Raw genomic sequence first — 13017 nt, forward strand, 5'->3', positions numbered from 1 at the left:
GGTCACCGCACACAGGTGTCCAGCCTTTAGCTAGCTTAACTGGATTGTTACAATCACTGGGACACCCCACAATAATAAAATAAAGGGGTTTCACTTACCCGTCCAGGCGCAGGGCCCAACCTTCACCCTTCACGGTGGGTTACTGTCACTTGGACCTTCAAGTTTAGGGTCCACTCCCCTGGACCTGTATAGCACCCTGCAGGAAATGCCTTAGCACTGTAGTGTCCAGGATTTCCACTCCGCAGGGTTCAGCACCCGGAGGCCACGTTACAGGCAAAACCTTGCAGACACTGGTAAAAAACTAAAGTACTTCCTGAATGGGAGGGGTTATATAGGGGATCACTTCCTGTCTGAAGACCTTTGGTCTACCAGTGTCCATTCACCTAATGATGGAGTATAACCCAGCAGGTAATGAATATTAGCCTGACTATGTGTCCCATGATGTATGAAAAAGAAATAATACTAATTGTTTTTAACGGCTGTACAATAAATTTTATACATTTTAATTGTGGTTTATATTCTTTGGTGTCTTTACAGTCATATCCATATTAGTTATTTGGGTCTCCAGAACTGGACACAGTATTCTAAAATGGGGATCTAGCTAAAGTTGGTTATAGTGGAATCATTACCTCCTTACTCCTGCTACCAATCTCTCTAGTGATGCACCCCAGAACTGTATTTGTTTTGTTGCCTCCTAATCAAACTGATCATTTAGCAATCATCTGAAAAGAGCACCCTCAAACCTTTTTCTTCTGTAGTTCTCCCTAACACTATATACCAATATCGTACTCCATGAGAGGATTCTCTTTTCTCAAGTGCATAAATTAACATTTAGAAATACTGAACTGCAGTAACCACTGGTTTGATGAATTTTCCAGCAATGATAAATCATGTTTCATATTATAGTCACCTGCAGGATATCCATCATCCCCGATGCACTCCATACCCACTAAACTCAGTTATATCCCTTAGAAACACAAATTAAACAGAAGACCATCTGGGACCCAGTCTTGTAGTACACCATAAGTGACTGGTCTCTTTTCAGAATGTTCCCCATATACAAGCACATGCTATCCTTTAGCTGAGTGTTTCTTAAACTATGGGTCAGGAACCAAATTTGGTCCCAAACTACAGGTTGGGACATGTTTGTATACATAGAAGGTGGAGGCTCCTTAAGAATCAATTTAAAGAACTAGGCTGCAAGTTAAAGGGAAGGACCTCCAAGGTGATATTCTCTGAAATATTGCCTGTGCCATGCGCAACACAGGAAAGGCAGTGGGTGATTAGAGAGCTGAATGCATGGCTCAAGACCTGGTGTAGGGAGGAGGGATTTGGGTTTCTAGAGCAATGGGCTGACTTTTCATTGGGGTGCAACCTATATGCTAAAGACGGTTTGCACTTGAATGGAAGGGGGTCTGCTGTGCTGGGGGAGAGGTTTATAGGAAGGCTGGAGGAGTATTTAAACTAGGATTGAGGGGGGAGGGTGAACTAGAATTACATCAAGAAGATAGGTCAGTTAGGGGTCAGACATTAATGGAGGGTGGAAAGGGGACAGATGGGGGAAGGGTTATGGCAGGTGTCAAGAAATTTCCCATGTTGCAAACAGCCATTGGAAACTGTAGTGCCATTTGTACTACTACAAATTATATGAATAACACCAGACCAAAATGTAATAATGCATTAAAGTGTTTGTTCACCAATGCCAGAAGTCTGCCAAGCAAAATAGGTGAGTTGGAAGCTCTGGTGCATGAGGTGAACTATGATGTAATCGGTATTGCTGAAACTTGGCTTCAATCCTCACATGACTGGGCTATTAATATTCCTGGCTATGCACTCTTTCGGAGAGACAGGGTAAAAAGGAAAGGTGGCGGGGTCTGTCTCTATGTGAGAAGTGATCTCAAATCAAGTGTGAAAGAGGACCTGAGTGATGGAGAGTGTGATGAGTCTGAAGCATTATGGGTGGAACTGCATATAGATGATCGTAGTTCAAAGTTAATCATTGGAGTTTGTTATAGACCACCCAATGTTAACGAGGAGGTGGAGACTCGGCTCCTTGCACAGATGGAAAGGGCTGCAAGGGCTGGGACAGTGATAATAATGGGGGATTTTAACTACCCAGAAATTGACTGGAGTAATGGCACTGCTGGGACAGTTAAAGGGCAAAAATTTATAAACCTAGTACAGGACAATTTTATGGTCCAGTTTATTGAGGCCCCAACTAGGAATGAAGCCCTGTTGGACCTGGTAATCTCAAACCATGCAGAGCTTATTACTAACGTTCAGATAAAGGAACACCTGGGTAGCAGTGATCATAACATGATTTCATTTGATGTTAGCTGTAAACAAGAAATACAGGGAGATAGATAGATAGATAGATAGAAGGGAAAGATAAAAACACTTTAAGAGAGCAAATTTTCCAAGGATGAGGGCTGCTCTCAAGGACTTAGACTGGAAGGGAATATTGGCAGCGATAAACACAGAACAGAAATGGGAATTCTTCAAAAAGACTGTTTGGGACCTCACTGCAAAGTATATTTCCATGGGCAATAAGTTTAAAAGGCTAAAAATAAAACCTATGTGGCTCAAGGTCAAAGTTAGAAAAGCTATAAACAATAAGAAAAGAGCTTTTAAAAAATATAAAAATGAAGGAACACTAGTGTTGTTTAAATGCTACAAAGAATTTAACAGAATATGTAAAAAGGAAATCAAGGGTGCAAAAATTCAAAATGAACGACAGATCGCAAAAAATAGTAGGACAAACCCCAAAAAATTCTTCAAATATATTAATAGTAAAAAGGTCAGGTCTGAGCATGTAGGCCCTTTACAAAATAATCTAGAGTGGGTGACTGGGGACAAGGAGAAGGCTAATTTAATAAATACTTTCTTGGGGGGCGTGGCCGAGACATGGAACAGAGCGGACGTGTGTGAGCTGAGCTCCGTCTGACCCGCTCCACATATCGCTCCTGCAGCAGCACACAGTGACCCTGACGCCGGCTCCGTGCGATGCCGACACGGCGGAAGCCATCCCCGCAGCCCCGGAGAACCCCACGGCTTCGTTCCAGCTCTCTTGAGGCCTTTTTCTGTGGGGGAAGACGGACGGGAGCAGAACCCAAGATGGCGCCGGGTGAGTCTTCTCAGGCCGCACACGCGGCACCCCCAGCAATGTCGCCGCACCATCCACCGGCATCCCCCCATATCCCATCCTCTCCAGACTCCAGAGGAAGCCCATTCAGTAGCCCGGGTAGGAGAGATGTAGGGAAGAGCCATGATCATACCCCGCTGCACGCTCTCCCGGCCCGATCGGCCGCCTCTCCCTCCCCCACCTCTGGACTCTCCCAACACACGGCCTCAGGGCCCAGAGGCCCACACATAGCCCTAGATGACGGCGACCTCAGGTCCCATATCCTTGCCCTCCCTACCTGGGCAGACCTTGAAGGATTCATGGCCCGCATGGAGAAGGCCTTCAGAAAAGACATTGAGGATTTACAAGCTGACACTGCCCACATAGGAGGTAGGGTGGAGGCCCTAGAGGCGACAGTGGAGGACATTAACCCTTCCCTACAGGCTTTACAAGCACACAGTAAAATGCAGGACCAACGGATTGACTCTTTGCTCGATCAACTTGATGATGTGGAGAATAGAAGTCGCAGGGTCAACATTCGTATTAGAGGTCTGCCAGAGGCCACAGGCCCTAGGGACATAATCCCCTCCCTTCAGGGGTTGTTCACCCAGATCCTGGGGAGAGAAGCTCCCGACCACATAGAGATCGATCGGGCACACAGGGCCCTTAGACCTCCCTCAGAAGACCCTGACAAACCACGAGACATTATCTGTAAACTGCATAAATATACTGTGAAGGAGCGCATCATGTTTCATGTCAGGGGTATGCGCCATGTGGATTTTGATGGAGCACAAGTGTCCTTATTTCCGGACTTATCCAGACGCACGCTGATGCAGCGCAGGGCCTTGAAGCCTCTGCTGGCAGTCCTACAGGAGGCACACTTGGTATACCGCTGGGGATTCCCCTTCAGCCTTTCCGTCACAAAAGATGGCCAACAAATCACTTTGCGGAACAAGTCAGATCTTCCTCATTTCCTCTCACGCCTTGGCCTCCCCCCTGTGGACATACCTGATTGGCGCATTTCCTCTGAAGTTCCACTACCAGCCCGTCAGGAACCTTGGCAGCAAGCCCGCCGCAGAAGACGCAACAAGCCCCGGAACAGACAAGCTGATGCAACGGAGCAGGGTCCTCCATCTTCCCCAACTATACGTTGAGGCGGAGGAACGACTTTAGAGGCTTCAACCTTCTACCTACAGGACTGGTGCTATGTCCGTGTTTTGGTTCTAAATTCTGCTGGTTCAATTTTTGCTGTTGCAGATAATTCTCACATGCATCTGATTTTTAGAGGTGCTCACATGAAGGAGTGGGTCCCCTCAGTTGGGGCTCCTGTTTAGTGACTCTCCACCTTCCCCCCATAGGTAAACTCATGAGAGTTACATTCCTTGTAGAAGGAAGTGCACGACGCGATGGTCGCCTGCATTTTATGTTGCCATTAGGCCGGCGGGCGATCTTTGCACCGTTGCACCTAGAGGTTATTAAATACCCACAGGTTATTACGTTTTTTGTTTTCTTGATGTTCTTAATTTCTTTTCCAATGCTCTCCCCCCCTTCTTTTTTTTTATTATTGTTTTTCTCCCTAATGTTTCATGATGATGTCTATGGAAGGGTTGTCTGTCTGTTACATGGGTTATACTCATTTGTTTTTCTTATCAGCACTTTAGATTTGCCGGGTGATACGCCGTGGCTCTCTCCTCGTCCTCTTCACGCCCTTTGGGGGACCCTACTGACAAACAGCAATGGCTGATCTGAAAGTCGTGTCATACAACGTACGGGGCCTGAGTTCTCCATCCAAACGCAGTAAGTTGTGGCTTGAGACAAAGAGATCTGGTGCACATATCTTATTATTACAGGAAACTCATTTCAGAGCTGACTCAGTCCCTCGCCTCCCCACACACATATACAATCAATGGTTCCTCAGCAATTCACCCAAATCTAAATCAGGTGGAGTCGCGGTGGCGATCCATAAAAACTGCCCCTTTATCACCATTGACCACCGCGCAGATCCTGAAGGCAGATTTGTTTTTTTGAAAGGCACTATATACAACCAAAAATTTACAATTGTAGCGCTATATGCTCCCAATTCTGGGCAACTGAACTTTTTGGAGAGGGTCCTAGATTCCCTTTCCGATTTTCGCGAGGGGCGTCTCATTGTGGGAGGGGACTTTAATGTATGCCCCGACCCGCAGTTAGACACCTCTTCAGGCCACTCTACGCACTCCTTTGCGTTTCTTAAGCGCTTCCGTAAAACCTTACACGCTAGTCATCTGATTGACTGCTGGAGAGTGACACATCCTACTGTAAAGGATTTCAGCTACTACTCTGCAACACATAAAGTGTACACGCGGATAGATCTTCTATTGGTAGATCAACACCTTCTGGAGTCGCTCTCTGGCACGTCAATCGGATCTATGACGATTTCCGATCATGCACCCATTTCCATTTCCCTGGCACCTTTGTCTTCAGAGGCTCGCCAATGGACTTGGCGCCTGAACGAAAACCTGCTAGATGATGCAGTAGCGCTAGCTCAGGTGACAGATGCGATTTCTATGTACTTCAAAGAAAACGCGACGGGAGAAACTGGGATGGCATATGTTTGGGAGGGACATAAAGCTGTGATAAGAGGAGAATTTATTGCACAAGGAGCTAGGCTCAAAAAAGCGCGCTGTGGGGAACTCCAATCCTTGCTGACACAATTGCGCACAGTTGAACTCAAACACAAACGGCAATTGACCCCTCTTTTATACGAGAAATTAACAGCCCTCAGGGCACAGCTCTCAGACCTACTAGAAAAACGAACCCGTGATAGACTCCGATACGTCTCACATAAATTCTATGAATTTGGTAATAAATGTGGCAAATTACTGGCCAGGGCCCTGAAACAGCAACGTGCATCCGGACATGTCCATAAAATTCAAACACCATCGGGATCCCAAACTGTACTATCCTCTAAAATTGCCGATGCCTTTCGCGATTATTATGCCCAACTTTATCAACTCCCAGCCACACTTGTAGGACATACGCCCTCTCAGAAGGCGGACTGTATTGCGCAATATTTGGAGGAGGCTCTCACACCGCAAATATCGCAACAAATCAGTGCTCAGCTTGATAAGCCTATGGCGGTAGAGGAAATAGAAGCAATCATTAAAGATCTTCCGCATGGGAAAAGCCCTGGTCCTGATGGGCTAACCAATGCGTACTACCGCAAATTTTCTCACCTCCTGGCTGCCCGAATGTGCACGTATTTCAATGCCTTAGCTTCAGGTACCACCCTCCCGAGGGACGCGTTGATGGCGCACATCACCGTCCTTCCAAAGGAGGGCAAAGACCCCTCCATCCCTAGCAGCTATAGGCCGATTTCATTGCTGAACACTGATATCAAAATTTTCGCGAAAGTATTAGCCAATCGCCTCAAACCTATCCTCCCTTCGGTGATTCATACAGATCAAACGGGTTTTATAACAGGAAGGGAGGCTAGAGACAATTCCAACCGAGCCATACAATTGATACACTGGGCGAACCTGCGACGGCCCAGTGCACCCTGTCTTCTCTTGTCTACGGACGCTGAGAAGGCCTTCGACAGGGTGGACTGGGCCTACCTGCAGGCGGTACTCTCTCGATTGGGCCTGGGAAGTAATATGCTCCAATGGATAGGGTCATTATACAGCTCCCCCGAAGCGCAGGTTAAAGTAAATGGAACGCTTTCTAACCCCTTCCCTATTCGAAACGGTACACGGCAGGGGTGCCCTCTGTCTCCCCTGATTTTTGCCCTCACTCTAGAACCTCTACTCAACATAATCAGAGCAAACCCTAATATTAAGGGGCTCACGGTGGGAACGACGGAGCATAAATTATCGGCGTATGCAGACGACGTTCTTTTCTATGTTACAGACCCACTGATCTCCCTACCTAACATCATGGCCGAATTAAAAAGATTCTGTACCTTATCAAATTTCAAAATTAATTATAGCAAGTCCGAGATTCTCCCCCTCAATATTCCTCATGCGATGCGCTCCCAACTACAGGCCTCCTTTTCCTTCACGTGGTGTTGCTCTTCCTTAAAATACCTGGGGATCCACCTCCCAGCAGATATAACACAACTTTACTCATGCAATTTTGCACCATTACTCGCAACTATCAAAACTGATTTAACTAGGTGGGATCGCACTTCCTTTTCGTGGATGGGGCGGGTCAGCATACTGAAAATGAATGTACTACCACGAATCCTGTTTTTTCTCCAGATGATACCTATTGCTTTGCCCAGATCTCTTTTCTCGACCTTCAACAGCCTATTTGTTAAGTTTATTTGGCAGGGTCATGTACCCCGCTTAGCCCTCCGCACGCTGCAACGCCCTAAAAATATGGGTGGTTTGGGAGTGCCTTCTGTCCGCAAATATTACGAGGCAGTGGCCCTGCAGAGAGTTCTCGACTGGCACCACCACACCTTCACCAAGGCCTGGGTTCCTCTCGAGAAGTTTCTGGCGGGGCGCAACCTGTCCCATGCCCCTTGGCTCCCACGAGAGAACAGAGGTCTCTCGAGCTTTGTTTCCCCGATCACTATACATGTGCTGAGACTGTGGGATGCCATCAACTCAAAGAAGCAGCTGTCACAGCCAACATCCCCGCTCGCACCGTTAGGAGGCTTTCCCTGGTTCACTCCGGGGGAACACCTTTCATACCTTCGCAATTGGACCAATGATGGGGAGGTTCGCTGTGGACGATTTATTCACGAACAGGGTTTGGTGTCCTTAGATTGGCTCCGATCCCAGTTTGGTAGCTTTCCTATGGATGGATGGCGATATAGACAATTACAGCATTTTATTAAGAGTCTACCTTTTCCGGTGCGACCCCCCTCATCACTAACCCTCTTTGAAAAACTATGTAAATCCGAGGATCCCATTTCTCACTCCATTTCCTTGCTTTATGAGATGCTGCAGTCTGCGGAATCTCAGAACAAACCAACATACATTAGGGAGTGGGAAAGGCACCTGGGACACACATTTACTGAGGTCCAATTGAATAACCTTTATCGGCTAACTCATAAAAGCTCAATAGACACCAAAACGCAGGAAAATTGTTTCAAACTATTAACCAGATGGTATAAGGTACCAACGAAATTGGCGAAAATCTATCCGACAGCTTCGGAGGCATGTTGGAGGGGCTGCGGGCTCAGGGGCACTTTCCTACATATTTGGTGGGAGTGCCCGAGGCTCCGACCCTTCTGGCTAGATGTCAGAGCCCAGATAAAGGCTATCCTAGACGTGGATTTACCGGACTCCCCATTGGAGTTCCTACTGCATGTGCCATCCACCCCACTAAGTCAATACCGGAAGTCGATACTCCCACATCTCTTAAATGCTGCACGGCGTTTGATCCCCGTCCACTGGAAATCAACCCATATTCCGGGACGTACTGAGTGGATGGGCCTGATTGACTCGGTTATGGCGGCGGAGGAGTGGATGGCAAAATGTAAAGATAAGTTTGACAAATTTTATGCAATCTGGGCAACATGGATACATTATAAGTCTAAGGACAGGGCGTCCCCCCTTCAGGTTTCCCCCGGGGCCGCTTCCTGTAGGTCGGACATTGTTGGAGCTGTTTTTTAAACGGCTTCAGAGGGTGAGGGCCACGGCGTACTTAATTCACCACCAGGATCCACATAATGATAATGATATTGCACTTTTACTGCACACAGCTGTGCTAGCCTTTAGGCAGATGTATCAGTGATTTTTAGACATACCCATCAACCTTCCCCACCAATTTTCCCCCCTTTTTTTTTTTTTTTTTTCCCCCCATCTCCACCCCCCCCCCTATTTCCTGCCTGGGTCAAATCCTTAGACACTAACAGGATATTGTTTTCTTAACACAGTTACTGTTAACCTGACTAGTTATGAAAGTGGTCTCAACCATAGATTCCACCTCTATTACAAGGGTGGACGCAGGATGAGGAAGTCATAAGTATCTCACGTGACACACTTTCGTGGAGGTTTTAGTATAAGCTTGCACTATTTGTTTCTATTCAATCTTTAAAACACATCCTTTTCATATGTATGGTATTTGTATACCTTTATGGTACTGCATTGTGATTTATTGGATCCCCCCCTCCCCTTTTTTCTTATTATACCCTCTGTGTTATTATTTGTTATTATTTGTTATATTTGAAAAATATACAATAAAGATTATATAAAAAAAAAATAAATACTTTCTTCAGCTCTGTGTATACAAAAGAGCATGGGGAAGCTCATGTCCATAAGGGGGGTGGTATTGACACAGCCCCCAATGATCCACAATGGCTCAAAAGGGTTTTGGTCCAGAAATATTTAGACAGAATAAAGGTGGATAAAGCACCTGGACCTGATGGCATCCACCCACGGATCCTAAAAGAATTGAGCTCTGTAATTTCAAAGCCATTGTATCTAATTTTTAGGGACTCATTAATGACGGGAATAGTACCACTGGACTGGCGCAGGGCGAACATGGTGCCTATATTTAAAAAGGGATCAAAGTCTTTACCAAGTAACTATAGACCTGTTAGTTTAACTTCTATAGTCGGGAAGATACTGGAGCATTTAATAAAAGACCACATAGACGAGTTCTTGCTGGACAAAAACATTTTAAGCAACAGACAGCATGGGTTCATGAAAGACAGAAGTTGTCAGACAAACCTGATTTCTTTTTATGAAGAGGTAAGTAAAACCTTGGACAGAGGGGTGGCTGTGGACGTGGTATACTTGGATTTTACAAAAGCGTTCGATACAGTTCCGCACACACGGCTCATGTGTAAGTTAAAGTCTACAGGCTTGGAAATATCAGTTTGTAAATGGATAGAAAACTGGTTAAAAGACAGAATTCAGAGAGTAGTGGTTAATGATTCTTACTCTGAATGGTCTAAGGTTATCAGTGGTGTACCCCAAGGTTCAGTGCTGGGACCCTTACTCTTTAATATCTTTATAAATGATATTGGGTCTGGGATCAAAAGTAACATTTCTATCTTTGCAGATGACACCATGCTATGCAGTGGAATAACGTCCTTACAGGATGTCTCCAATTTACAAGCTGACCTCAATGCCCTGTCTAACTGGGCGTCTATGTGGCAGATGAGGTTTAATGTTGAGAAATGTAAAGTTATGCACTTGGGGGCTAAGAATATGCATGCATCATACATGCTAGGGGGAGTACAGCTGGGGGAATCCGTAGTGGAGAAGGATCTGGGGGTTTTGGTAGATCATAAGCTCAATAATAGCATGCAATGCCAAGCTGCGGTTTCCAAAGCAAGCAAAGTCCTTTCTTGTATTAAGAGAGGTATGGACTCCAGAGAGAGAGATATCATTTTGCCCCTGTTCAAATCATTAGTAGGACCTCATCTGGAATATGTAGTTCAGTTTTGGGCACCAGTTCTCAAAAAGGATATCGGGGAACTGGAGAAAGTGCAGAGAAGGGCAACCAAACTGATAAGAGGCATGGAGGAGCTCAGCTATGAGGAAAGATTAGAGGAACTGAATTTGTTCACTCTTGAGAAGAGGAAAATAAGGAGGGATATGATCAACATGTTCAAATATATAAGGGGTCCATATAGTGAACTTGGTGTTGAGTTGTTCACTTTACGGTCAACACAGAGGACAGGGGGGCACTCTTTACGACTGGAGGAAAAGAGATTTCATCTCCAAATACGGAAAGGTTTCTTCACAGTAAGAGCTGTGAAAATGTGGAATAGACTCCCTCCAGAGGTGGTTCTGGCCAGCTCAGTAGATTGCTTTAAGAAAGGCCTGGATACTTTCCTAAATGTACATAATATAACTGGGTACTGACATTTATAGGTAAAGTTGATCCAGGGAAAATCCGATTGCCTCTTGGGGGATCAGGAAGGAATTTTTTCCCCTGCTGTAGCAAATTGGAGCATGCTCTGCTGGGGTTTTTTGCCTTCCTCTGGATCAACTGTGGGTATAGTATTGGGTATATTGGATTGTACGATTTTTTAAATTTTTTTTTTATGGTTGAACTGGATGGACTTGTGTCTTTTTTCAACCTGACTAACTATGTAACTATGTAACTATGTTTGGATTTGGTCGCCACTTAACTATATCCAAGAATAAAATCAGCAGATCATAGGTGAAGTGATAGCACCCAGACTGTGACTGTCAGCACAGACACTCATTGGTGCTACAGCATGTAAGTGGGGTGGAGGAAACTAGCCAGATGAGATTATGTGGTGAAGAGACCCAGGGCTAGAAGGAAATGTATACTACTAAAAGAAAATATCATTAAGATTAGCCGTTTTGAACAAAAGAATTAGTGCTGAACAATATCATCTCTATGTGTATGGCCAGTATAAACTAAACCACTTGTGACTGTAATGCCCCGTACACGATCAGAAATTCTGCCAGCAAAAGACGGATGTGAGCTTTTGGTCAGAAATTCCGACCTTGTGTATGCTCCATCGGACTTTTGCTGGCAGAATTCCAGCCAGCAAAAGATTGGGAGCGGGTTCTCTATTTTTCGGTCGGAAAAAGTTCCTATCCTAAAATAAGTTAGTCTGTATGCAATTCGGGTGCGCAAAAAATCACGCATGCTCGGAAGCATTGAACTTCATTTTCTCGGCTTGTCGTAGTGTTGTACGTCACCGCATTCTTGACGGTCGAAAGATCAGAGTACTTTTGTGTGACCGTGTGTATGCAAGTCAAGCTTGAGCGGAATTCTATCAGAAAAACCATCCAAGTTTTTTCTGACGGAATTTCTGATCGTGTGTATGGGGCATTAGGACACTGGGATGCTATTATTGGTGGAGCTCAGTAATTCACAAAAGGGATGTGTGGAGTAACATAGTTCTTAGGAGGAGTAGTTTTTTTTATAGCAATGATATTGCAAGAGTTACAGACTTATAAATATTCATAATGTTGAACAAACCTATTCTCCTCTTCCAAGTCAGCGAGAATCCTCTCAAGTTCCCCTCGCTCTTCACTTTCCAAGGAGATTAGAATCTGAGCAGGACTTCGGGGCTGGCTTAGAGGAGACTCCTGGTTCAAGCTTTGGCAGTAGTGCTGGATAAGCAAATGCTCATCATCTCTGCAGGAAACAAAAAAGAAAAATTTACTTTCACACAGTTCTCCCCAGTTAAAATCAGTTTTAATCGATTGCAGTAAAGCTTTAGGGAAAAAAACCCCCCTGAATATTTAAGCCTAAAAATTTTATACAACTGAGGTCTCAAGTCCATTGTGCAATATGCCTATTTAAGAAAAAAAGTTTTAGAATTGTCTGTTTTATGTTTAGTGTAAATCAGAGTAAAAATTTGTTTTTGAGGGCCGGTTCTCACTGGTGTGATGTCCGACATCGGCGTTGATTCGCACCTCAGTGCAGTGCAAATCACATGCCATCTCTGTGCAATGCGATTTCAGCCAGATAGTATGGCTGAATTTGCATCGCATTCGGACCAAACTTGCACAGGACCCTTTTTTTGATCCGCAGCAGAATCGGAGCACCACCCATACGATCTGATTCCTGTTGGAATTTGCAGTTTGTACTGTCATATGCAAATCAATTTGGGTGTGTCATTAACTTTCAATTGACAATCCCAGCAGTTTGCATAGGGCAGTGTGAACTGCCGCTAGGAGACATGCGATGCGGGAACCCGCAGTAAATTTGCAGGGTTCCCGCATCGCTGCAGTGTGAACCGAGCCTAAATCTCTTCTCAAGTCTATATATATATAAAATGTTATATTGCATGTTATATGTTTTTGAAACATGAATATAAATGAAACCCCATACAGCCCAGCACATACTATACTATCATTTGTTAAAAGTATATCCACTTGACCACCGGAAGATTTACCATCCTTCCTGACCAGGCCATTTTTTGCAATACGGCACTGCGTTATTTTAACTGACAATTGCGCAGTCGTGCG

The 13017-nt window shown here is 45.1% G+C and overlaps 1 protein-coding gene across 3 annotated transcripts in view; it reads right to left on the reverse strand.

Annotated features, from left to right (window-relative positions):
• Positions 1 to 13017, reverse strand: part of DMD (dystrophin) — a 3507873-nt gene that overhangs the window by 65026 nt on the left and 3429830 nt on the right. For all 3 annotated transcript variants that reach the window (XM_073614841.1, XM_073614839.1, XM_073614840.1), the window contains one exon: positions 12023 to 12181. In XM_073614841.1, coding sequence (XP_073470942.1) covers positions 12023 to 12181 — 159 coding nt within the window. The remainder of the gene's footprint in view (positions 1 to 12022; positions 12182 to 13017) is intronic.

The sequence above is a fragment of the Aquarana catesbeiana genome, linkage group LG02, assembly GCF_042186555.1.
Source record: "Aquarana catesbeiana isolate 2022-GZ linkage group LG02, ASM4218655v1, whole genome shotgun sequence".
Lineage (NCBI taxonomy): Eukaryota > Metazoa > Chordata > Amphibia > Anura > Ranidae > Aquarana > Aquarana catesbeiana.